The 27,027-nt window shown below is 39.0% G+C and overlaps 1 protein-coding gene across 1 annotated transcript; it reads left to right on the top strand.

Moving 5' to 3' along the window:
- Window positions 1-1,578: 1,578 nt before the first annotated feature.
- Window positions 1,579-27,027, top strand: rybpb (RING1 and YY1 binding protein b). Its single transcript, XM_048198858.1, has 5 exons — window positions 1,579-1,931; window positions 2,557-2,682; window positions 20,464-20,730; window positions 20,820-20,915; window positions 23,707-27,027. The coding sequence occupies exons 1-5, from the start codon at window positions 1,906-1,908 to the stop codon at window positions 23,954-23,956; spliced, it is 765 nt and encodes a 254-aa protein (XP_048054815.1). The 5' UTR covers window positions 1,579-1,905; the 3' UTR covers window positions 23,957-27,027.

Raw genomic sequence — 27,027 nt, 5'->3', positions numbered from 1 at the left:
TGTTGTATTTTGTATATTTACAATTGTGTGATTCTAGTATCATTTTCTTATACTGTATTGGCCTTTGGAGCTCTTGGTTTTTCCGAACCTTAGACGTTTGTATTCTTAGCTGTCCTGGATTTTGTAAGGAACCATCTGCAAAGAGTTCCAGATCAAACCTCCAATCAACATCAGCCGGTAATAAACTTACGAGGGTCTGTCATGAAGTTGCAACAGAGAATCCAGCAGCACATGGAGAGAAAAGGGGGCACAGAGGGGCTGGAACTCTGGAGAGCAGCTAATGATTCACATTTCATATCCCCCACACAGGGGCCCTTGTGTCTACCATGAGGGGCCTCTTCGAGTGTTTGTTTTCACTGTGCAATCCAAAATAAATGGGAGCCGCAGATGAGGACTGGACACTTGAGAAATTGAAATCATGAAGTCTGTAAGAAAAACACTAAGAAATACTCTTATGATCGTCTGTTGCTCATTATATGTGTCTCTTTGGCTGTGTGGGGATGGTGGTGTGTGTTTCGCACCATGAAATAGGTGAGGTCAATTGTGTTTATACTTAGAACTTGTTGTATCCTCCATAAGAACACTATTTATTTTGGCACAATTAGTTTCTGGTCATGCTTGTCAAAGCAGATAAAATGCCATGACATACAAAATATCAATACACTGATATCAGCAACAACAAAATGGCATTGGTTCTCATGTGTTCATTCATTTATAAGGCATGAAATAAAAATTCCTCCTCTATTTTGTAAATAATTTCAAAATTCATCTATTTTGTAAATGCATTATATTGTGACTGATTCATCCATTTCATGACCTTGTAATTTTTAATCAAAACGAAACTTGATCTTCCGGCGAAACTACAGACTTCACGAATCATGCCATGTCGTAATTCCCATTAATTTCAAGATACTCGGAGCTGTTCACATCCTCGGACTGGGAATCGTGCGTTTCTATGGCTATCAATGCCTAAATGAATCTGCAGCACTTTTTACAATGTGGAATCTGGTAATTAATTACAGTAATTACAACATGGTGTGAATGCACTTTTTTCGTTAATCTGTTTGCTTCTGTTACATCACGACTTCAACAATTAGACATAGGCTTAAGATATAAATTTGTGATCATCTAGAGAGCAAAAACAACTTCAAGTAATAGCCTAATAATAAATGAAATATTTTTATTCTTATAATGACTATTTAGTTAAAAAAAACTGAAATAAAATAATTAAAAGCAGGTTCTTCATACCAGTTGTTTATCAGACACTTAAAAATATCCAATATTGCAATCAGCTGTAAACATATCAGCTGCTAAACTTGTTGCACACTGAGTTGCTTGAAGACAGACTTAAAACTGTGGTCATTTGATCATTTAATCCCTGCATTTCCATGGCTTACGTTCATATAAGATATGAGATGGTAAGCCACAAGACAAAGTAAACCCCCATTTCAGTATTGAGGTGTCCCAAGTTGAACTTGACTTTCTCTCCATAGCCTAATTCAACGCACACTCCCCAGTGCTGCTGTTGATATATAGCAGAGTCATTTAGTCATCGAGTCAGCCTCTCACTACTGCTTTCTCTCACCTCGACAGGCACACATTCTAATTACGTTTGGCAATCGGAGAGTAGTGTAGTAGTATTACTCTCTCCGTGCCGATTATTTCTGGCGAGACTTTTAAACCGACGACAGCGGTGATTGGGCGGCGCAGTCACGGGGTCCGCAGTCTCTTCGCCCTGCCTAGAGTCAGTCAGTCAGTCAGTCGGGGGAAGGCGAGTCTGCCTGCAAGCGCTTCTCTCTGTGTGGATCCACCATACACACACATACACGCTCACACGGACCTTCACACACAATTATTGTTAATTACTGAACCCTTTTCGGTCTTTTGAGAGTCTGTTTTTCCACCATGGGCGACAAAAAGAGCCCGACCAGGTAAGAAAGCGTCAACAGTCGGTAGTTTCCGAGGCGATTTTGGTGTCCGCGCGGCTGTTTTTTCGCTCGGTGGATATTCGGATGCTTTTCTCGAGTAGTGTTTCTCCTTTCTCTCAGAAACAAGCGCAGCTATGGCGGCTTTCTCTTCTTCACATAGGACTCTAAAGACGACTCAGTGCCTCTCAGACAAAGAGATTTTCTTCCTGAGGGATACGCCTGGCCTCTTCGGACAGGGTTTTTGGTCGAAGTTCACCGTTAAATGGACGGTTTTTTTGACATTCAATTTCACGCCGTTCACCGACGCGATATCTTTAGCTCGCTGGCTAATGTTAGCTGCCGTGCCAGCGGACACCAGTCTAGAAGAGTGTATTATATCTGTGTTAAGCCCGGTGACTAGGTGCTGTGGAGAATAACCGTGGCTAGTTAGCTGGTTAGCGTGTATTTCCAGTATTTTCCGGTTCTAATAAACCGCCCTCGCGCGTCACGGGTTGGATTTTCTGTCACTTTCTCTGCCACTTCGGTTACGTTAAACGCATTCGAGACCGTCTAAGTCGGGGTGTAGGATGTTAGGGGGCAAACATGGAGGTTGACCTTTATAATTTGGGCTTCTTTTTTGTTATTTAAGGCCAAAAAGACAAGCCAAACCGACAGCGGACGACGGATTTTGGGACTGTAGCGTGTGCACTTTCAGAAACAGTGCCGAAGCCTTCAAATGCAGCATCTGTGATGTACGGAAGGGCACGTCTACCAGGTATGGGCATTTACACTAGGCTTCTGCAGCATTGCAATCCTGATTTCATCATTACTAATGCAGCTGATTGTGATGCTTTACTTGTTGATTTGCTCTTTAAGATTCATAGAAACATCAGTCTTCTCATGCAAGTTAAATGTCATTTATTCAGTCTGATGACTGGCACTAGAATGAAGTGTGGCAGCCAGCCTGTGCAGTCACTGCAGTGATAGGCAAACTTTCTTTGTCCTGCATTAGCCTGAACACATTGGATTTGCCTGTAGATGCTTTCACTGCTGCTTCCATGATCATGCATGCTTGCAGATGCATACCTGCTATTGCAGTGCTGCAGTGTTTGCATGTGTGTCTCCAGTCAGATTTCCAACTGAAATCCATTGCTGTAATTTGTTGGGTTTGATCAAAGGCATTTAATGTCTGAGTGTGTTTATAGCCTGTCAAACTGTTATAGAGACATTTGCTGTTCAGATCCAGAGCAGGAAACTAATTTTCTTGGGTTTCCTGTCTTATTAAAGCGGTTGCAACAGTTTAAAGGTCAGTCGGGTGTCAGAAATTCGTCAGGATGTGCCATTTGTTTTGACATACATGCAAGTGTAGCAATTTCTGCTTGATTTAAGAATTAGGCTAACATGCTGCTCACTTGTAATAAAGCTAAGGGCAAAGAACCAGACGTTAATGTTGTTTTTCTGGTTTGCCTAATTGAATGATTTCATTACTCTAATTCCTATGCTGTTCTTTTGGAAGCTGTCACTAACAGGTCTAGGTGTGCTTGTACGTTTGTAAAGGTCATTTATTCCAGTAGTTGTCATTCTTTATCCTGGAGGTCACTCTTATTTGACCCCTAGTTTAGGATGTCTGGATTTATCCTTAGCTAATTCTCTGTGTTGCTAACCATGAGGAACAACTTTATTGATACCTATAGCTCTTAAGGCTTACAGTTCTTTGTCATTTGTTTTTTTTTTTTTTTTCAAATTATAATGGCTTTAAGCTCTTGGCATCACGCTTCAGTATCTATGTATTATTCGACTGCTTCATTTTCTTATTTGACCATGCAATATATTTGATTACTTCTTTTTGCATACTACTTTGCAGGCTAGTATGCTAATATTATTTTAGGTGTGTTAAATAAGGGGCACTCCAGAACCAGGATTGAGAATCACAGATTAAATCGACAAATGAATGTTTTCAGTTTGCCTAAAATGCCATCGTGGTTGCATTCCTGTAAGCAGAGTAGCGGTGTATCCTCAGTTACGTATGTTCTACGTCTGTCTGGCCTGCGCTGTTTGTTATGATGTGTGAACCCGCCAACACTTCTCATCAGCTGACTGATGTGGTGTCTACAGCTATGAGTAATATGCGGCCGCACGCAGTAATCCCCGTGCTCTAACCTTTTCATCTGCTCTTTTACACCCAGTACTTTTCTGACATTTGGGGAAAGAAGAGGTGTTGGGAGAAGTCAGACACTCCAAAGCGGCATATTTGTCAATAACGATTAGTCTGTTTATTCCCTTCGAAAACCGAGCTTAGCTCGTGGATCTGTTTGCGCAAAGCAGGCGCGTTACGTTTGTGGTAATGACAGGAAATGATGCCATGCGTGTCGGAAACCCCTCGTCTCACTCTCTCTGGCAGCATCCCAGCTCCTATCAGTCTGCTAAATAGAAATCGCACGCTCTGTCTCTGTTTGATCTGCGCTGTCAAGCTTTGATGGATGCGATTGTTTGCTGATGTAAGAAGCCTGGCTCTCTTTGTAATGAGGACTAATTAGCCATCTTGTCCACGTTTGATGTATTCCAGTGGTGCACAGGAGGGAGCGTGGGGTGCGCGCAGAGAAACGATGCGCTCTCTTAAGAGGGTGCAGCAGTTTATGCTCCCATCTCAGCACCTTTTATCTCGGTTTCCCCTCAGTGAATGGGTCTTTGTGGTGTGATAACGCATTCCTCTCACCAATTATTTTATCTTTGTTGGTCTTTGGAGTTCAAAGAATGCAGCAACCCCCTGTGCAAGGATGCTTGTAGATAAGTGATGCATGTTTTTTTGTTTTGGTTTTTTTTTGTCATGTAAAGAAAGTCTGTTTAAAGTGTCGGGATGGTTGTGAAGCTTAAAGGATTAGTTTACTTCAGAATTAAAATTTCCTGATAATTTACTCACCCCCATGTCATCCAAGATGTTCATGTCTTTCTTTCTTCAGTCGAAAAAGAAGAAATTATTCCATGATCTTTCTCCATACAGTCCAGTTCAATGGTTGCCAATGGTTTGAAGGTCCAAATTGCAGTTTCATTGCAGCTTCAAATGACTCTACACAATCCCAGCTGTGGAATAAGGGTCCTATCTAGCGAAATGGAAAAATTATATACTTTTTAACCACAAATGCTTGTCTTGCACTAGCTCTGCGATGCATCACGCATTACGTAGTCACGTTAGAAATGTCACACGTGACATAGGCGGAAGTACCGCGGTAGGGCGAAAAACTCCATCTCATTTCCATCTCCTCCAACTTCAAAATCGTCTGACATCGTTGTTTTACCTTTTTTTTGTAAACGGCTTTCAACTTAGTCTTTGCATGATCACAGAACAAGTACAGGACAAGCATTTGTGGTTAAAAAGTATATATTTTTGTTTTTTTAGAAAACAACTGATCGTTTCGCTAGACAAGACCCTTATTCCTCAGCTGGGATCGTGTAGAGCCCTTTGAAGCTGCATTGAAACTGCAATTTGGACCTTCAAACCATTGGTTACTGTTGAAGTCCCCACTATATGGAGAGAAATCCTGGAATGTTTTCCTCAAAAACCTTAATTTCTTTTCAACTGAAGAAAGAAAGACAAACATCTTGGATGACATGGGGTTGAGTAAATTATCAGGAAATTTTAATTCTGAAGTGAACTAATCCTTTAATCTGATTCCTGAGCACATTGGATTCAGGCAGATTGATTATTTTCATGCAGTGTGCCTTGAACTTGGCTGCAGGAGAGTGTGCATGGTGTCGACTTTTAGGATGATAATTAAAGGCAACTTGTAGGGAAAATTGTTAACTGAGCATAACATTCTCTTTTGCTCAACTGAATCACTAACAGATCTCATAAAGGTTTGGATGTTCACTTATAGACTGGGCTATTTGATGCTCGATAGTGTGCTAATGAAGTGTTGAATGAATTATATATTTGGCTTTCATTCTTGTGTATCCACAACTTGCAGGATTGTAAGAGTTGGATGACATCTTTGCCGGAGGGCATGTCTCTCGCTGTTTTTTCCCACACAGCAGCTGCACACTTCATAGACTCATTCGCTTTGTGTTACCATGGCAGTAGAGGTTATCTAGGGTTATGCTACTGTCAACCCAGCAAAAATTTGTACTGAATCATTGCGGGCTTGTTCCATGATATGTTAGAAGTGTGGTCTATATTATTTGTGAGGTAGCACTTTTGGATTCAAGTTGCCTTGAGATGGCTTTAATCTTCCGTTCTTACTAATCTGAACTAAAAAAAAAAAAAAAACACTCAAGCCTCAAGCAAAGCTTCAGAACTATCTTCTTTCCTCTGAGCCCATCCAAATCAAATTTCCTCGCACAGCATTCCTTGCAGACCTTAAAGCATCACGTTTTAATATTACATTGGAATCCTGAGAACAGGAGTGAAGAATGCGACACCTTGTTTCAGTATCAGATTCCGTGGTTTCTATGTTCCAAGATGCATATCAGTCACCCACAGGTTAGAGGGAAGAATCCATTAGGGGTTTCTTAAGTTGATTGATGTGCCGGATCAGGGGGAAGTGCCATTTGGCCTTTGTGTTACCTTGATCTTCAATACGGGTGTACTTTTACTTCCCCTGAAGCTCCCTGCCAGGTCCCTGCTAAAGTTTTTCCTCCTTTTAAACAAGTGTCCGAGTAGTTTTGTTTCTTCCTGTGTCGATATTGATAATCAATCGCAAAGCAAACATTTAAGCCACAAGAAACGTTTTACGTTTTAAGTGTGCCTGATTTCGAATGTTAATTGATTCCTTTAAAAGTAACTCCTTACAAGAATGTTCAGTCTGTTAACGATAGAAAAATTGAAAAACAATTACTTTTTATATTTATTAATATAGGGTAATGCTAACTTATGATTTTGGACATTAATTCATGTTAGTTCATAATGGATTGCTAAATTATACAACTTGAAATATTCCCAATGTATTAGTGGTTGCACTTTATTTTACAGTATGTGCACTTTGAATTTATTTACAGTGTACTTACCCACAAAAGTACGGAGTAATATAAGGTAACTACATGGGTTAAAGTTAGGTTTAGGGGTAGTTTCGGGGTTAGTACCTAGTTATTACCCAGTTAGTGTCATTACTACAATAAGTACATGGTATGTTTATGCGAAACATGACTGTAAAATATAGTGCTACCATATTAGTATATATATAAATGATATATAATTTAACATGGACCTCAATTGATACATGCTGTAAAAGTATTGTTCATTATTAGTTTGTGATACCTAATGCATTAACTAATGTTAATTAATTGAAAGTAGATTTCCCCATCAATTCTTCCCCAGTGCTTGTCCAGTTTTCTTCTCAAACTTTTTATATTATTCACACTCAGTGATAGCGGTGGGGAAAATCGATTCACAGATGCATTGCAGTTTCTTGGACTAAGCTGCAAAAATCATTTGACTTTTACATTATTAAAAATTCTGTTTATTGATAAAGCATGCACAGGACAAAACATTGCAGATATAGATGTTTGCTGTGTGCAACCTTGCAGAAACGGCTTTCTAGATGTATCTGCAGCAGCAAAATACATTTACATTTAAAGGGAACATGTATTAACTCCTCAGTGTATATGTATGTACACATTCAATAGTTGATTAGTCTCACTGATTGACAGTTTAAGCTTGTTCTGATGTGTTATTTCATTTACACTGAATGAAAGCTGCAGAGCCGCCTCTTATTGTATTTCTGTTGATAGGCCAGAGCAGACATTTTACTATGGGTTTTTTACGGAATCTTTCCATAGAATTTGGCAACTGTTCTCTTTAACTCAAAATTCAGTCAAATGGTGAGGTGTCTTCAACATTCCCACCCATGATACTCAACAGGCTGTTTCAGTGTTGACCGTCTCTCTCGCGTGTCGTGTAAAGGTAGACAAGCAGAGCAAGCAGATGGAATATTGAGTATGTCACGGTGCAAGAATTTCATACAATCTGTTCAGCTGATTTTTTTTGAGTCTATGGGAAATTGAGGCTTTAAGTGCCTTGTTCCGCTTGGAATAACATAATATTGTCTTGACTCTATTGATTCGTGAAATCAACAAGGATGGCTTGGATTCGGTGTGTGTAATTGATGGAGCAGAGATTTACAATCCAGTAATTTTCTTCGTCATTGCATGAGTGCAGATTGTTGAGGATAATGAAATTACATAATCAGACTGTGCTAACACTGTGTCAAATTCCCCCATGCCTCTACAAACACACTTAGACACACTTTTGCTTATCCACAGTTATCAGCATTTAGACCTGCTCTAAACCACAGGCATAAGCTTTTAATCTATACCACTGTGTTAATTGAGGGTTTAAAACTTCTTAATGAGATTGTAGACATTTAAGTGAATGAGCACAATAAGGGTCTTTCAGTAGACTAGAGCGAAAATAAGAGATCGGAATACATGGATGAGATTTTGTCTAGTAGAGGTCAAATAGAGGTGTTGAGTAGTGATAGACCAATATGTTAGCCAGACTGATTCATCAAACAATATATGGCCATTTTGTTTTTTGGGATTGGCGGAATATACCAACAGGTAATGAACATTTATACAGGTATAACAACAATAATTTTGCACGGTTTGATGCGATATGAGCTAAGCGATCGTTAAATTTAAACACCATTGGCAGTGCTATTTATTGTAGGCTTAATGCTTTTTCCCTCAGTTGGTCAGAACAAGAGTGGCAGGAACATTTTCCAGTTAAAATTCAATCTGTGATATCCACGCCGGTATGGTGACTGACAGCAAACATTAGATTCTTCCTCGCTGACGAGCTGTGCCAATGCACAATGCACGTAAAGATGATAATTCTGCATATAACTGCAATTGCAGGTTTCAAACAGAGATGGCGACTAAGAGGAAAATCTTACGGACAGCAGCTTTAAATTGTACTATACAGTTGGGTCCAAAAGTCTGACACCACTAGTGAAAATGTTTTGTTTCTAATATATTTTTAATATTAATTTATATTATCCGTCTAAAGTTGATTTTGATCTTAATTGTTTTACATATTAAAACTAATATTACATTTTATACTTCTCAAACTCTTATACCTTTCTGATTATTTTGAGGTTTAAATAAGATGTTGAATCCCAGATTTTAAGAGAATTCACAGACTTTTGGACCTCACTGTCCTGGTGATACTGGTTGATGCTTAGTATTAAGTTTGAATCGTGTGTGTGTGTGTGTTTGGGTGGGCTGAAATTGGCTTGAAAGTGATTTAGCAACAGAGAAATTGCTGGCCATGTGATTCTGAAGGGAGCCAGATGACAAGGCACCAGGGAGGAGATAAAAAAGGACCCAAAAGAATAGAGTGAGTGAGTGAATGAATGCAAGAGAGCGAGTGTGCGTGTTGTACGTGTATGTGCGCTGTGAGGAGGGGGTTGTGGGCCACTGCATGCTGAGTTTGATGGACGGCTCTGTTGGGATGTGCTCACTCAGCCAAGAGGCTCTCAGAGGGAAGGCAGAATGGAGCACATCATTACCCAACGCAGGGAAGCACTGGGCTCACCCTCCTTCAACTACCGCTCTCCTCCTCCTCTTCACCCACCGCATGTCATTCAGTCAGTGGAGCAGAGGAGGCTGCCGTTCGCCTGACTCATGCATATATCACGTAACACAGTCAGTGACGTTCGGTGACCACACTTAATCAGCTAACTGAGTAGGAGCTGAAGCTGTTTCGAGTGAGAGACGCTGCCTTGCAGTAGTCTGCGGAGCAGAGCGCTGATGAAGATGGTAAGGCAGACAATGGAAGACGAAGTGACTGACAGCTTGTCTTGATATGAGCTGGAATCTGTTTTTGCCGAAGGGAAATATAAAGCTATTACAATCTGCAGCTCTGCTTGTATATAGATGTTAGCGCTAAGAGGATTAGTCGGCCTACTGTATTGCTTGCTGATGTGTTTTTATATGACATTGAAATTCTTCAGAGCAGTGAGGGCATGGATTTGCAGATAATGTATGAAGGTGATGGCAAGGGAAATATCTTTTCTGTGGACTCTTCATGTGAAAGTTTTATTTTACACCAGCAGTGTATTTGAAAACTCTGGCCCCTAGAAGTATTTGGACTCTCACATACAGAATATCAAATCAAGCAACATCTTACTTTTAAACAACTTGATTAAAAAATAAAAAAAAATTGTATTAGTTTTTTTTTTTTTTTTTTTTTGACAACCAGTCTTTAAATACTGTTTGTCTTAATTTTAACCCAAGCTTCTGTTGTTTTAATAAATTAATACTTTTTGTGAAAATTTTCTGCTTGCAGAGTGTACTTCAAAAATGTCTTTAAATGCCCCTTGCTTTTACTGTATGTTTTAATGCAGTGACTTTAAGTGTGACTTGTGTTCAAATACTTTGTAGGCCCACTGTCTCCATATATTTTATTTGAGTGTGGGAGTAAAACTCTGTATTGAAACTTTACTCTCAGTGCAAAAGTGAATCACAAAGGAGCAGTTCAGTGACAAGACATGGTTTTCTATTTGAGCGCTAAACAAAAAGCGCTTCTTTGTTGCATTTTTACTTATTAGTTTAGCAGAGCATGCCAGTCTAGACATAAATATTCAGTAAATTGTTGTGTTGAATAGGGTGCATATTGCACAGCCTTTAGCTCGTTCATACTAATTTGAAAAGTGACCTGTAATTATACAGGTCAGAGGCAATGGCAGGACACAAGGTTGAGTCTGATAGAAAAGGAATCGCCCTTTCAGGTCGTCATATGAAAAGAAACACTGAAAGCTTCTGCTGATAGATTGGTCCCTATGTGGATTAAACACAAACACTACACCTGGTTTGCAGTCTGAGTAATGAGGGGAATTGTGTGGTTTCCTTTGGTGAAAGGTCAGACAACACGGGAAGCTTCTCTTGGATGGATCAAAAAGCGAAAGAGATGTTTAGAGAGAAAGAGATGTTCTTTTTACTGTTGCTTTTTTGCTAGAACAGGCCCACACAGAGTCTGTGCCTGATTTCCAAATACAAAATGCAGGGCATATCTTTTTTTTATGCCACTCGAGGAACAAATCCCATGTTTGTGTTGTGAGGGGAAAAAAAAAAACAAAACAAAACCTTTGTACTGGCAACAGTCTTTTATATATATATATATATATATATATATATATATATATATATATATATATATATATATATATATATATATAATTTGTCCAATTAAATTTTATTTTGTACATTTAATGTTTGTAATTTTTAGTCTAGTGTTGTGAAAAGTACTGAAGAGTACTGACACTTTAAAAATGTTACACTTTGAGCACTGTTGAGCAGATTCGTAAACGCCTCTGATTGGCCATTGTGTTCACGTGCTCAACAGATATGTCTGTGATTGGCTACAATGATCAACGCATAGGAGTGTTTGACAGCACACGGAAGTGTTTGAATTTGAAAGCATTTTGAAAGCGGGAGCATTTGAAAGCAGGCGTCTATCAGTAGGCCTGTCCGCTGATAGACCCCCGCTTTCAAACGCTCCCGTGTGTATCTGTGTAAGCGCTCAGTGAGGAGCTTCATTGATGCCTGTTTACAACATGTTTTTGTAGCCAATCACAGACATATCTGATGAGCGCGTGAACACAATGGCCAACAAGACAATGCTAATTTAGTCATAGAAATTGTGTTAGTTTATAAAATTAATAGGAAATTAAACTGCTTTGAGCTCCTAAGGTGACGATCAACCTTTTCTGCTTCTCAATTTGTGTATAATGGCTTTTAAATACTTTGGCTGATTTCATAAGCTTTCATTCTAATGGAGTTTAATTCTCTGTTCCATTTAGTACATTTTGCCGTGTTTGAATCTATTCTGCAGCATTCCATAGATTTTCCCCCCCAAAATTGGTGCAGAGAAAAAAACCCCAGCAGATTGCATTTGGGCTGCTGTTTGGTTTTTATTTTTATTTATTTACTTGCTTTAAGTTATCGGCTAACTGCCCCATTTTTCACATTGCATTTCACATCCACATCTTGGTAGAGCAGTTAAATTTTTCACCACAGCTGAGATCTTCTCCCCAGAGAGCAATTTCCTCAGGGAAGAAGGAGGGCAGAATCCCTCCAGAAGGTGGAGATGAATGTTTAATGTCCTCCACCCAGTCGAGAGCGACAGAACAGGAACCCAGGGCCTGTTCTCTAGGTGCTCTCTTCGCTATCTCCGTTCTGTACAGCAGGCACAAAGCCACTAATCGCTTAGTAGAATGGCTTATGGGAGCCCGGTCCCAGAGCTTGTTCAACACGCGCACACATGGCAGCTTCATCATCCCCCACCAGCCAAACGCTTAATGCTGCTACGCCAGAGGATCAAGGCACTCCGCGAACTGCCACTGCACATAACTGTCGCGTTTGCCGTGATGTAAGAGGCGAATGACGTTAAATCTAGTGGTGAAATTCACGGAGGCTTTTAGGAAATGTCTAAAAAGCGAATTTTTAGGACAAATATTAATGTTTTTTGCACTGCTTTTTTTTTTTTTTTTCATTCAGAGTCCTCCATCTGAGATGAATTAAATCCATAGGCTCAGTAGAGAGTCTTTAACTAGCCTTGTCCTTTAAATGACAACAGATTGCTTTTTAGATTGCACTCTGCCTATAAAGGTACAGTGCCTTGTAGTCCAGTACCATGCATAAGTAGCAGATATGTATCCCATTGATCTGATTGTCCTCTCTTCAGGGCACTTTGTGGCCCCATAGCATGTAAGAGTCAATGACCATGATTGCCTGCTTATGCTGCACTTGAATTGGAGAGCTGTGTTAATTGAGCGCTTTTTTGTAGCCTCTCTTCACTGGAGCGTTCTCTCATTCTGTCTTGCCTCTACAAGCAATCTGTTTCATTTAACGCAACCATAATTTACTGCACCACTAACGTTTGTGTAACTGAAGCCTAGACTGGAGCCTCACAGAAATGCCAACCGCTCCAGGAATTAAATAGCCTCCATGTGTGGTGTCATTAATTACAGCGCATCAGTTTAAAGTGACACATGCCACCATGGGGGGCTTCTCAGACCAAGGCTTGTTTTCACACAGTCCTACAATTAGAAATTGACCAGTGGTATATTTAAAAATTAATAATTTATATTATGTAATGCCTTTTTTCTGTTTGGTAATATAATTACCGAGATGTAATTATTTATTTTGTTTTTGTATTTTTGTGTTTTTTGTATTCAACAGATAAAGGGCAATAGCCGGGTACAAGAAGCCCCTTAAAGGTTAGTTCACCCAAAAATTAAAATTCTGTCATTAATTACTCACCCTCAGGTCGTTCCAAACCCGCAAGACCTTTGTTCATCTTCAGAACACAAATTAAGTTATGTTTGATGAAAGCAGAGATTGTTTTTTTATCTCCCATAGAAAGCAACGAAATTACCACATTCAAGGTCAAGAAAAGAAGACATTGTTAAAATAGTCAACATGACTACAATGCTTTAACCTTAATGTTATGAAGCGTCGATAATACCTGTTGTGTGTAAAATAACAACAAAAAAATAAATAACTTTATTCAACAATTTCCTCTTTTACGGCCTTAACGATGTCTTTACTACTTCTCTGGACCTTGAATGTGGTAATTTTGTTGCTTTCTATGGGAGATAAAAAAAAACCTCTTGGATTTAATCAAAAATATCTTCATATGTGTTCTGAAGATGAACGAAGGTCTTGTGAGTGTGGAACAACATGAGGGTGAGTAATTAATGACAGAAATTTCATTTTTGGGTGAATAACCCTTTATGCTTAGAAAACCTTGTGATAACCCATAGTTATAAATAAAATACATTTTCTTAGCTTAAGGGGTTGGTTGCAACTGGGCCCAGTTCTTTGTAATGAAACTTCTAGATCTTAAAGATTGTGTAGTGTTTGTGACTTTTAGTGGTCTGTGCATTTTCACTTGATTTTATCTGAGGCTTCCCTTCCAATCAAGTTGGTTTCTGTCCAACAAGGGCTTGAGCAGTAGGTCTATGTTTGGAGTGGAATACTAGCATACTTCTTACTAGGGCTGGGCGATAAAACGATAACGATATGTATCGCGATAGACGTGATCGATATCAATAAAAAATGTGTTAGATAAAACATTAAATATTTTTTATTCTTCGTCGGAAGAAAACGGTGGTTGCGAAGCAAGTTTGGTTGCATTAACAAAGGCACTCACTCTCTGGTAACCTAGCAACGTAGGGAGTGACGCTAACAGCCAATCATGTAACAGTAACAATTTTGGTTGCGCCATATCGTTGTCTCGTGCTGGTCTGCTGGATTCCTCTTCAGTAACAGGCGACTGATAAGCAGAAAATGAGTGAAATTGTAAATAAAAGAGGAAGTGTGTTCATTGTGACTTTAGACTTGTTTTTACATTTTAATTATTCAAGTTTTCCATGGTTGTTGACATTTCTGTCTTAATAACTGAGGGGATTATGATCAGAGGAAGGTTAAGTTTAAAATAAAAATGTTTAAATGTAATATATTTTTCTCCTGGTCCTTATTTTAAATGGGTCATAAAAATATCAATAATTATCGATATCGACTGATATGAAACACTGATATCGTGATACAGTTTTCAGCCATATCGCCCAGCCCTACTTCTTACTGCATACCGCCTAGTAAACGTAAGTATGCTGCAACACATTGCAATTTAATTCATTAAGTGCCATTCATTTTTCTTCTTGGAAGTAAATATGAATATTTTACATTTTTAATCAATTTTTGCATAAGAAATTCTTATATAATTCTTTAGCCAGGTTAAGTCACGAGTCAAGTTGTAGGGTAAATAATGATTGATGTTTCTTCCAGTTCATTAGTCAAACTGTAAATGGAATGGGTTGTCAAGTGGATTGCATTGTGGGATACAGTGTTCTACACAGTGTGCTATATTGTGTACTGCAGATTTTGTCAAATGTAGGTCATTCGGATTCTTCATGCATAAAGAAAATCCACAATGCACAGTACACATACTATATACAGGAGAACTGTACCTTAGTTAGAGGTGGGCAACATTTAATTTGATGCAAATGAAAATAAGGTTCTGAGGGAGGGAGATACAGTCCATTCAGTAGTTTGTCTTACTGTATAATTTACACAGTGTAATTGTATTATTTATTGGGGCAGTTATGGCCTAATAGTTAGAGAGTCAGACTTGTAACCTGAAGGTCACGGGTTTGAGTCTCAGTACCAGCAATAAATGTAGGTGGGGGGAGTGAGTGAATAGTGCTCTCTCACACTCTCATTACCCACAACTGAGGTGCCCTTGAGCAAGGCACCTAACCCCCAATCGCTTCCCGGGTGTCACAGCAAAAAATGTCTGCCCTCTGCTCTGGGGGTGTGTTCACGGTGTGTGTGTGTTCAATACTCACTGCTGTGAGTGAGTGTGTGTGTGTGTGTGTGTGTGCACTTGGATGGGTGAAATGCAGAGCACAAATTCTGAGTATGGGACACCATACTTGGCTTCACGTCATGCCACTTTCACAGCACAGTATTTTTGTCAACAGGAAATGTTTTGAAAATACATACTCTGTTTTGTCAGCTGAATGATGGGCAACAAAGTATACAACAGTACATTGTCCCTCACAGCGTCATGTTCATTCAAGTGAAATTAAATGTGGCATATGCCCTGACTAATCCATAGTAAGAGTAGTATGAATTTCCAAAACACAGTCCCTCAACCACAGTGACCTCTCTCATTCAACTCCATTCAAGTTTCCCTTGACTTGGCAACCAACGTCTGTTTGCTAATGTGAGTTTGGTCAGTGTCCATCTCAAAGTGTATGCCATTACTCTCTTTCCACTGGAGAGGTGCCACCTGTGTTCATACACGAGTCCTAGTCAACAGGGTGAGGTTGTGATGAGGCAGTCATGTGTCGATCAGTAAATAATGTATTGTGTGGTTTTTGTCGTGCTCAGGGAGTGTTGACAGCAGTCCTTACATGCCAGTGAGCTCTCGTGGCCGAGTTACAGCTGGCACTGATTCATGGCTCAAACACTCAGCCTGTTTCTGTCTCGCTGAACTGCCCCTGATACAAATCTCCCCGCGTGGCAGGAGATCCACCGAGGGGAGGTTAATCAAATCAATCACAGGCCTGTCTGCCGCGAGACTCCCAGGCTAACCTCAGGTTGGAAGGGATTTCTGGATCCCCCTCAGGAGGTAAACTAAGCCAAGTCCCTGTTAAGTGGAGGATCGTGCACTTTTGACAAAAACCCTATCTGGATTAGAGCAAATTCCCCAGTGCTAAATGTACTACAGTGGATGGACCGCTCTCTCACCCACAGTTCAGCACACGGTTAATCTCAAATCTGAAGACACATAATATGTTTCGTTAATGTATGTTTCTGTCGATGGATAAGCTCTGCACACGTTTTTCATGACACTAGCTTCCCAGTCAACTTTTATCATGTTAATCTGTTGCTGACATCACAATTCCTCACATGTTGGTTTGTTGCTGATCAGCATGGCAAGTGAAGGAGACACAGTGGTGATAGAGCTGCTGCCTGCATCATATACATCTCCTGTCTGGGAACATTCTTGCTTCCCAATTCGTTATAACAGCAATGGTCAAAAACGTAGACAAAAGTCACTTTTGGTAAACTTTGTTCAATGCGAGTGCCGTATGCTCAAAGCATTACGTCTAACGATAGCGAGCAAGTGCAAGTTAGACTGAAACGACACACATTGCCTTCTGTGTTTATACAGGCACTCAGTGCTAAATCAGACAGACACAAAACAATAACAAAAACACTGGGTAGGGCTTGACAATAAGGACTGCCTGGGGAACGTGAAAGACATTCAGGACAGTTGCGCGTTTTTAAGCCTTGCCAATTTAAACAAGCGCAAGATAGAGAACGGGAAAGAGAACTTGTGCACGTTGTGTGAGAACTTTTCTCTGTGCACATCTGAAGCGCACAAGCCACGTCTCAGCGTGTGAATACTAAATTAAGTTCTCTTTCACATCTTGCACTTGAATTGACAAATTAAAAAAAATGTCAACATGCCTGTCTTGGCAGAATCTTAGTCATAGCTAACAAAAGTATGTAAAATGTAAATTGTTTCTAATCAAAAATGTTTTTTAATCCTTCATAGTTTTATCATACTCTGGAACGGATATGTTGCCTTTATAGCATAAATGTAACTTTGTATATTTTCATTTTTAAAATTGTTTGCTTTTCATCAGTTATTCTGCAGTATGTTAGTTCCTGATCTTTGTTTTTTTCTTCCCTTGACCAGCACAGACCTAATGCAAACTATTCCCACATGCTCTAAAAGATGCTCTCCAGTATCTTTTGCCAGCGGGCCCTGAAGCTCATCTAGATTCCTTGCAGAGGTTGTATTGATTGGAGTTGTGCTGGCCTCTTGAACATGATTCCCCATTATGAGGGATTGATTGGCTTCTCATTGGCTGGTCTCTACGAAAAAGGCGTCTGTATCCCATCAGTGTGTGGAGTGAAAGAGCCATCGCAATCTAAGGACCACAGGTTTTCTTCAAACAACCAGTAGACAGCTGTTAGTTTTATCCAGGGTTGTCTATTGATTTTGAGTTGAAGGGCACCAGTAGGTCTTTGGATCACTAGAGCTGCTTCTATCAGTACTTCCATTGCATTGTGCCTCGTTTATTATTCTGTGACGCTCCTAACCAGGCACAACATGACATGATTCTAATGACAACCTGTTGCAACAAATGCTGTGCAGTGCAGCAGTCATAGCCAGTCAGTGCAATGTGTGGATGGGTTGTTATTATGCATGCTTTCTTGCAGTCATAAACGTCCTCTACACAAATATGTGAACACAATGATTCAGACTCATTTTCTTGTGGTGTTATATTCCGAAATGATAACTCGCGTTGAATTCTCAGGCTTATTTTCTGTGTTTACTGTTAGAATAAGAACACATGTTAAGCAGACAGTGCAATGCATTGGCCAAACCTTCATGTTTGTGCATTTACGTAGAGTACGTGTCTGACCGTAATCTTTCATTCATGAGTTTTAAGAATCTAACCGCCATCTAAACAGCTAAACATTCCCTACTGCGACTGATCTGAAATATTGAGGTGAAGAGGACTCCTGAGTCTAAATGTTTAGACAAAGCAAAAAACACTTGCGGGCTTCAGCTCTTCCCCCATGATCAGTTGAAATCCTCTGTTACCCCCAGCTGCTGCCAGATGTTGGCCATTATGCTTGAGGAACGCGAGTTGGCTCGGGCTGCATGGCGCTCTGCCTCAGATCTCAGACACAGCCCCTCGGCTTTTAATTAACTCAACACCGCGCCGAGGAGAGGGAGCCTCCAGCGCGCAGCCGCTGCCTGTCATTCCACCGTTACAGAATGTGTGTGCGCACAGAAGCAAAAGAAAGGTTTCCTTACCCACATAGATACTAGGGCTGCTGGATTATGCCAAAAATCCTAATCACGATTATTTTGCTCAATGTTGAAATCACGATTATTTACCACAATTATAGGTGGGTGATATGAATCAAAGTCTTATTTCATGATATGAGTCATTTTAAATATCAGTGAAATTTCACAATTATCAATACTTCAGCAAAAACTAATTCTAGGTTAATGTAAGTAAAAGTCCTCAAACAGATACAGAAGACAAGTCAGCAATACCATAAGAACAAATAAACTAAATTACAAACAAAAATAACAAAAACTAAAATGGAACAAAAAAAAATACTGCTTTTCAGGAAGATGTACTAACATTGGTATTCAGAAATTGAATCAAATGTAAAATATCAGTGCTGTATACATTAAATATAGACTAATCCTTATTAAAACTACAGTTTATTCATTCAAGAGCACTGAGTGATTTTATCTTTGTCTTATGTTATTTGATTAACAACAATAATGACTGCAGCAGATTTATTAGGCTGCTGTCACTTTAAGAGCTAATGCATTGATCCAATATACTGTTATACATGGGCTCTTTCTCAGTGTTTACCTAACCGACTGTGTTTACAAGGATACTGCATTTCGACATATTTGTGTGTAGGCTATTTTACAGTTTAGGCACGTATCGCCCCGTCTCGGAGTCGAAGGTCGCACAGGTGGCTGCCTAGGGAACAGTATCTCTTTCGCAGCTTAATACACTTTTAATAACACTGTTTAGTATTAAGCATGTCCTGCAGTTTAGCAACAGTTGACTGAATTTTACACTTACTTGGCGGATTTGGATGTCAAGATGGGGTTTTAGGGGGGAACAAAAGTGCACCCCTGTGAAGGAAAGGAATGTGCGCGGGAAGAAATGTGGCAGCCGCACGATAATCTTTTCACAACGTTTATCTTGTTTTCATAATCGTTGGAAACCAAAATCGAAAAATCAATTACAATTAATCACACACCCCTAAGTGATATTATTCATTAGAAAAGGAATTCATATTCTCAGTTTTATAAATCACTTCTTAACTGGTTTCTTGTAAACCTGGTATATTCATGTTGCACATGAGAAGAGATGAATATTGTGCAGTGTCTCCTCAGCCTCGGTTCAGGCTTGCACTTTTGTAAACTAAGTTCTCATGTTTGAACTTTCAAATACATAAAGAAAATCTGTAAGAAATTACTTTACATGAATATCTGATTTCAGTAAATAAGTTATATTTTGGTCTGTTCCTCAGGCAAAGCTATTTTATAGCTTCATTAGATTTGAGATCAAGTTGTTTGACTAGTTTTATGGCCCTTTTTTTGGACTGCCCTTGACCGAAAAGAGCTGCATGGATATTCTGCTTTTGTGAATATTAAAGTAAACACTTTCTTCTCTGTGCTACTTTTTATATGTATACCCCAAGTTTTGATGGAGCTTGTTTGTTTGAGAGGAGAACCAAACTGAAAACCGCTTTCTTTCCGGTTTGTGACAAATGGGGCCAAACCTTCTAGCTAATCTGATTAGTCCCTATGACAATGACATGCTGCAAATGTCCCACCCTGTGATCCTCACGGTCATTTATTAAAGGAGTAGAGTAATGAGATTACACATTCAGCAGACCCACACAGCTGGCGATGGGCCGTCATCGCATTCAGGGACCAGTGAAAGGGTTTTAGTCACTGAAATGCCTGCGGAGGACATTACCTGGCTAGGTATGTCTTAATGTCTTCATCACAACTCATAAAATCTGTGCTTTAAAATGGTTTTGTGTAAACACTGACTGAGGTAGATTACATGCAGACATGCGATGGAGAGCGGACTTTTTGGTACTGTACATTGTTTTAGTGAGTGCTGCTTGATATAACAGATATAACAGCAACAATTTAAATGAGCTCCTAACCACTAGTAGCAAACGTGGCTTTGTAACTTGTTCTGAATGCTTACTGCATGAATGGTACCTCATCTCTGTAAATGCAATGGGTTTTTCCCAGTCCCTAAACCTGAGGGACAAGGCAAGGTTATTTTCTGTGGTAATCAAATGCAGAGATGTTGGAGCTTGTGTTGAACCAAGATCATTCATTTGAAAAGGACATGCTTTAGATATTGAACTTGTACTTGTCTATAACCTAAAGGCTCACCAGTTGAGTGAAGAGTTTACTCTATTTGTTAAGACTGAGTTTGTGCCACTCTGATACTATCAACTCTGTTCGGCCCCACAGGAAACCCCGGATAAACTCCCAGCTGGTGGCACAGCAGGTGGCCCAGCAGTACGCCACCCCTCCTCCCCCAAAGAAAGAGAAGAAGGAAAAGCCCGAGAGGCCTGAGAAAGATCGGGCTGAGGGGGAGCGTCCAGACAGAAATCCACCCGACAGTGAACACACAGACAAGGACAAGAGCGAGAAAGAGCAGCCTGAGAAAGAGAAGAAGGACCGGGAGAAAGAAATCACCCCAGCCATCACCAAGAAACCCAACAGCAAAAAGAACAAGTCCGTTTAGTCGCCAATAAGAATTTGAGAAATGTCTGTCTGGTTTTCTGTTTTATGGCATGTTTAACCAAAAGAGTTTCTCTTTACAGACCCAAGTCAGACAGCCATCAAAGCCCACCCAGTGAACGAAACAGCATTCAGTCCGGCAAATCCACAACCAAAACCAAGAACTCCCACATCTCCAGGTATCTCACCTTTATCTTTGTATTTATTCTTTTTTTTATTAAAGTAGCGACAGGATCATATAGCAGCAAAGCAAGTGAGTGGAGTGGAGCGACAGCAGTTTCCCCACAGCATTCTGTAATGACAAATCTGCTTTGTTTTTTTGAAGGGAACCCTGTTCCAAATTTGCTTCATAGCAAAATTTGTGAGGAGTTACCGCTCCACTGTGAAGTTCTTCCGATGTATGTGGCTGGACACAATATGTATAGAGTGAAAAATTGTTCAATCTTCCTTTTGCCTTCCTTCCTTCCTTATGCCTGCATACCTACTGTAATTGAGTACCAATCAACCAAAATGCCAGCACTTTTTTCACACTCCTGCTGTTTACTAGATAGCCGATCAACTTTGTTTAACATGTACACTACCTTTCAAATGTTTGTGGTCAGTATATGACCACAGTTTTTTGTTTGAAAGGAAATTATGAATGTGTCCTTGTTGAATAAATGTAATTTGATCAAAAGTGATTTATAATGTTACAAAAGATTTATATTTCAAATAAATGTTGCTCTTTTTCAAAGAATCCTGAAAAAAACTATTACCTATAAAACTATAACTATTACATTAAAAAAAATTAAGCAGAGCAACTGTTTTCAACTTTGATGGTGATAATAAAAAAAAATTGAGCACCATATCAGCATATTAGAATGACTTCTGAAGCATCATGTGACACTGAAGACTGAAGTAATGATGCTGAAAATTCAGCTTTGAGATCACGGGAATAAATTACATTTTAAAATATAGTAAGATAGAAAACAGTGTAATAATATTTCACAATATTACTGTTCTTACTGTATTTTTGATCACATAAATGCAGTATTGGGGAGAATATACTTTTTTAAAAAAAAAAGAAAGAAAAGAAACCCATTGCTTCATTGTTTTGGACTTCATCGCATGTAGTATTTTGGACTTCTGGATTGTGTTTCCGCTCTCCACAGGGCTTTTGTACTAATTTTTCCTGCCAGCATAAATGTTGTATCCCATCAGTATTGGTGTCTGTCCTTAAATTTGTCATTTTTGTGAGGGCACTCAACAGTGCCACCAAATCAGGTGCTGGTACCCAAAGCCCTGCCCCTCAGCAATGCTCAGATAGTCTGGAAAAGCAAAGACACTTCTATTAGCACTAGACACTGCCATACAGTCACATAAACATGCTTAATGCTGCTATCTAAAAGCCCAAATAATGGTAGTGTAATAATAATAATAACTGCAGTTGAAGATCTGGCTTGAGAATGTGTTGTAAGTCACTCTGACAGTGAACAAAGCTGGCAGTCAGCAGTGACGAAAGTCACTGTAGAAACTGCTCTGATTCACAAATGCCTCCTCTCTCTCTTTCTCTGTCTGTGTCTGTCTCTTTCTCTCTGAATGAGCGAGTCGTGGGCTGATCTCAAATGAGCAGCACAGTTTTACTCCCACACACGCCCTGTTGGCTGCCGTCCCACCATTCTGTTTCTGTCTGCTTCTGCCAGCAGAGCTCATTGTGTCACATTGTCTTGGAGGCATACTAACAACTGAGGCTAATGCCAATCAATGAGATTTAGCTTTGTGCTTTTGCCATGCACACAACCCTGGAAATATATGGAAAGATTTTGTGGTGAGCTTTTGTATAAATGTCAGTTTTGGTGATGTTTAACTTTTGAAATGTCTGCTGTTCAGTGTTAATCTTGCTGATCTCTGATAATCTTTGTGTACTTTGCTGGTTTCTGATAGAGCAAACAAATGTTTAGGAAATGTGAACCTGGCCTTATTTTTTCTCAACCATCTTTTCACCTCACATTTCTGCATTCTAAATGGTTTTTAGGGATTGTTACTCCTAAATGTTAGTTCTAATAATGGAACTTGATTTTATTTTGTTACTTTTTTAAATAGAGAATAGCATGTTAGTTGCTTCTGTCTTTTGAATTAAAAGTTGTGTGGGTGGACTGTTTTTACTGTGGACAAGTATTTGCACCCTCAACATAGTTTGCATGAAACGACCATACCCCTGTTCTTTTCTGCATTTCTAAATCAAAATCATGCAAATACTGTGAAAGGTAAAAAGCAGGTCTTTTCCCCCTTTGTCTAACCATAGAAAACTCATTGTTTGTTATGGATGGGCCCAGAGCGAATCTGTACCTCTTCTTCTTTTTTTTTTTTTTTTTTTTTTTCTCCTCACCATTTTCTTCTGTTTTTAATTATATTTTATATTTAAAGGATTAGATCACTTTCAAATTAAAATTTCCTGATAATTTACTCACCCCCATGTCATCTAAGATGTCCATGTCCTTCTCTCTTCAGTCGAAAAGAAATTAAGGTTTTTGATGAAAACATTCTCCATATAGTGGACTTCAGTGGCCTCCAAACGGTTGAAGGTCAAAATTAGTTTCAGTGCAGCTTCAAAGCATTCTACACGATCCCAGACTAGAAATAAGAGTCTTATCTAGAGAAACCATCACTAACTTTCTAAAAAAAAAAAAAAAAAATGTATACATTTTAAAGGGATAGTTCACCCAAAAATGAAAATTTGATGTTTATCTGCTTACCCCCAGCGCATCCAAGATGTAGGTGACTTTGTTTCTTCAGTTGAACACAAATGATGATTTTTAACTCCAACCGTTGTCATCTGTCAGTCTTATAATGGGAATGAATGGGAACTCGAACAATAAGAGTCGAAAAAACTTGCTTAGATAAATCCAAGTTAATTGACTTTAGTGATCTAAATAGCATTCTTTGTCGCACTACCCTCCTGAATATTTCTCTCTCTCTCCACGTCGGCAGGCCCAAGCTGAAGAACATTGACAGGAGCACAGCCCAGCAGCTGGCCATCACTGTGGGGAACGTCACAGTGATCATAACAGACTTTAAGGAGAAGACCCGCACCTCCTCCACCTCGTCCTCCACAGTCACCTCCAGCGCCGGCTCTGAACAGCAGCACCAGAGCTCCGGCTCCGAGAGCATGGACAAGGGCTCATCCCGTGCTTCGACCCCAAAGGGAGACCTCTCAGTCGGGCACGATGAGTCATTCTGAGCACCACGGACGCTGTCGAGACAGCGGGGATGTACTTCGCCTCCATTTTTTTTTTTTCCTCACCTTGCCCTGAGCCAACTCATGTTCATTTCCATCACTGAAATGGGGATGTATAGTCCTCTTACCCACAAACACTCAAATACGTACACATACATTTGTGTGAATGGTGCAAACTGAACCGTTGGGCGAACTGTACCTCCTTTCCCTTTATGGAGACATCCCACTCTTGTATGTATTGTTTTATATTTGTACGTGGATGTGCAGCTGAATCAACTTTTTTGTTTTGTTAAAAAAAAATGATATATGTAAATGTCCGCTGTGCACAATAACCACCGACATTTTAACTATTCTGGACCATTATTGCTCTTATTTATTATGTTGCATCTTTCTACTTTTAGAGATATTTTTTTTTTTTTTTTTGGTCAGTTTCACACAGCTAAGGTAGCTCAAGCTGACGGCTCCCCTTTAGTGTTGAAACGATCTTGCCGGAGATTCCTGAGAAACTTCCCACAATGGTGCTAGATACACTGTGAAATGGTTTCAGTCCTCAGACTGACGTTCACACCATAGAAACAGATCCCTCTACTCCCGAAAACGATGGAAATACTTGTGTCCTGGTGTCAGGCTGCATTCTTCTGTTGCATTGTTTTGGGATTTTTTTTCCATTTTGCGAGACTCATCTGAACATTTGTGCACTGGGGGTCCCTAGATCTGGTTTCGTCAATGAATTAAACGGATGGTGTTTTGCATCCGCTTTGTTATGGAGAAGACAGCTGGGATTCAGAAACTACAAGGAGCATGATGTGAGCTTTGGATTTGAACATTCGGAACTGAGCTTTCTTAATGCTCACTTGGCTTAACGTCTGGTTTTGCAAATGTATTTGAAACGTTTAATTTGACAGCTTTTGATGTCCTTCATGGTCTACATATGATGTATTGAAAAAAAAAACACTAAAAGGGTTTGACGTCTCAAAGGTTTGTAGGCCTTTAATGTTGAAGAACTTTTTTTTTGCGTTTGCTAGTTATTTTTGATCGAAATAAACCGATTTTAATGTTAGGGCTTTACTTAGCTTTGTTTTAATCTGAAGACAAACTTGTGACTTTACCCCCTATTTTCAGAAACTTACATGATTTACTAAAACAGTCCCAGCGCTAGAAATCTGAGATATGCTGAACATAAACTTCAAACTCTCATCGAATGCATGGGAACTATCACAAGCATTCAGTACCAACATTTTTAAAAATGAGTTTACTTTAGTGTCACAAAACATTGACACAAGCATGATTTCACTCAATATTACTGCTCCCCATTGACTCAAAATACTCAAGATGTCTAGCTGGCGTTTCTCACAAATCCCAAGGTCAGCAAATCATCCCTTTGAACTGTATTAAACTTGTACAAAGTATGTGTATATGATATGAGTTTTATTTATTGAAGGACCAAAGGAATTTGATATTGATGACATGCTAGGCAAATGAATAATTCAAAATGTAATTACCATATGTGTGATATATAACGTTTTAATAAAGTCTCTAATATAATCCATTTCAAATGTGTAATTCTTGTCCTCTTGATATATGCAGAATATTTGTATACTTGTAAATTCATAGACATTCAAGTCAAATCTGTAAAGACAACACTGACTTCTGTCATTGTACTGCGTGTTAATTCTGCTATGGCATAGAATTATTACAGTGAACTCCCATCAAGCTGTTTTTCCCTCCTTGAATTGTTCTTTTAATCTTTTGTATGTTTTGAAATGAAGAGATAAATGGACATTTTTTTGATCCACTGACCACTTTGATGCGTTGAATGGGTTACTGCTTCCTTTGAATTTCACTTCATCAGCAGAAGTAGACAGACTAATAAGCATCTTGTATAAATGAAGACTTTACTGGGTTGTATTGAGAGGGTAAACGTGTGTCTTATGTATTTGTGATGTTAACCAACCAAACCGGTATTGATTGATGGATACAAAGCATTTCAGTTGTATTGATAATGATTTTATTTTCTGACCCAATTAGATCAGTGCAATTCAAGATGGACACTATTTGTAACAAAAAAAAAAAAAAAAAAAAAAAAATCTTTTCTTTTACTCAGAAGTATGCAAGGTAATAACCAGAACGGGAGATGTTTGACATCACAAATCACTGGGGTGATAATTATTCTGCATTACTCAGAATATTGAGATTTTACTACATTTTAACCCCTGCAGAGTTATCGAATTTGCAGTGTATAGCTTAAGACAACATTTCGTAAAATGTATGAATATAGCCATTTTTTCACTTGCCTTATCCGCTGTCAGAAACGGTTACCTGAATTTTGTAAAATTGTAAAGGAAAAAAAGAACAAACAATGAATTGTATCTTAATTTATTTAAATTTGAGGAGAAAAAACAATTGCTGAGTTTAAAATGCTTATGTATAACTCAAAATGGTGCAAAAGCCAACATAATAGGCTATGAATAGCAATGGAGCTAAAGGTTTTTTTCTTCTTCTTTTTTTTTTTCTTTTTCTTTTTCACGCGCAAGCAGTTCTGTTCTTGTGTACGACCAGTAACCTTAATTTACTGTGTAAAGATGGTTACATTTTTTTTTTTTAGCTTTTTTTTGTCAGAAACCCAAATTTAGAATGCTTGTTTACATATGTTATAGCGTTAACCTTGTGAAATTTCAGTGTACCTGTATAGTCCTGGCTTCTTTTAATTTTGTCAATATCTTGTAAAAAAAAAAAAAAAAAATGTTTTTACAGTTTCCTTTTAATTTTGTTAGTAAAAATCTTTTTTTCCCCTTTGTTTTGTTCTTGCCTAGTTGCTGTTATTTGTAAATTTTGTGTGGAGCTCATTAATTTCACTTGTAAATGTACATTTTACTTCCCTTTCTCTTAATTTTTGAATTGATCACTGCTCCTTGTCTATAGCAGTTACAATGCTAACATTTGACAGACTTCTGGCATGTGCACGACTTTGCTTTTAGAGGCTTCTTTATCATTTCCCTTGCTTAAAGTAGAAATGTCTATTGATGCATTTTGCTTGTGTTTTTTTCCACAAATAAAATGTTCAATTTATCTAA

This window comes from Megalobrama amblycephala, linkage group LG8 (assembly GCF_018812025.1).
Source record: "Megalobrama amblycephala isolate DHTTF-2021 linkage group LG8, ASM1881202v1, whole genome shotgun sequence".
Classification (NCBI taxonomy): Eukaryota; Metazoa; Chordata; class Actinopteri; order Cypriniformes; family Xenocyprididae; genus Megalobrama; species Megalobrama amblycephala.
The sequence above is the reverse complement of the archived record's forward strand: the minus strand, read 5'-3'. Positions and strand labels throughout refer to the sequence as shown.

What these genes read in the sequence shown, in the direction of transcription:
- rybpb (XM_048198858.1), top strand. Translation starts at nt 1,906, where the DNA reads ATGGGCGACAAAAAGAGCCCGACCAG. An exon ending in GACAAAAAGAGCCCGACCAG is followed by an intron (nt 1,932 to 2,556) that starts GTAAGAAAGCGT and finishes TTGTTATTTAAG; the next exon opens with GCCAAAAAGACAAGCCAAAC. An exon ending in AAGAACTCCCACATCTCCAG is followed by an intron (nt 20,916 to 23,706) that starts GTATCTCACCTT and finishes CCACGTCGGCAG; the next exon opens with GCCCAAGCTGAAGAACATTG.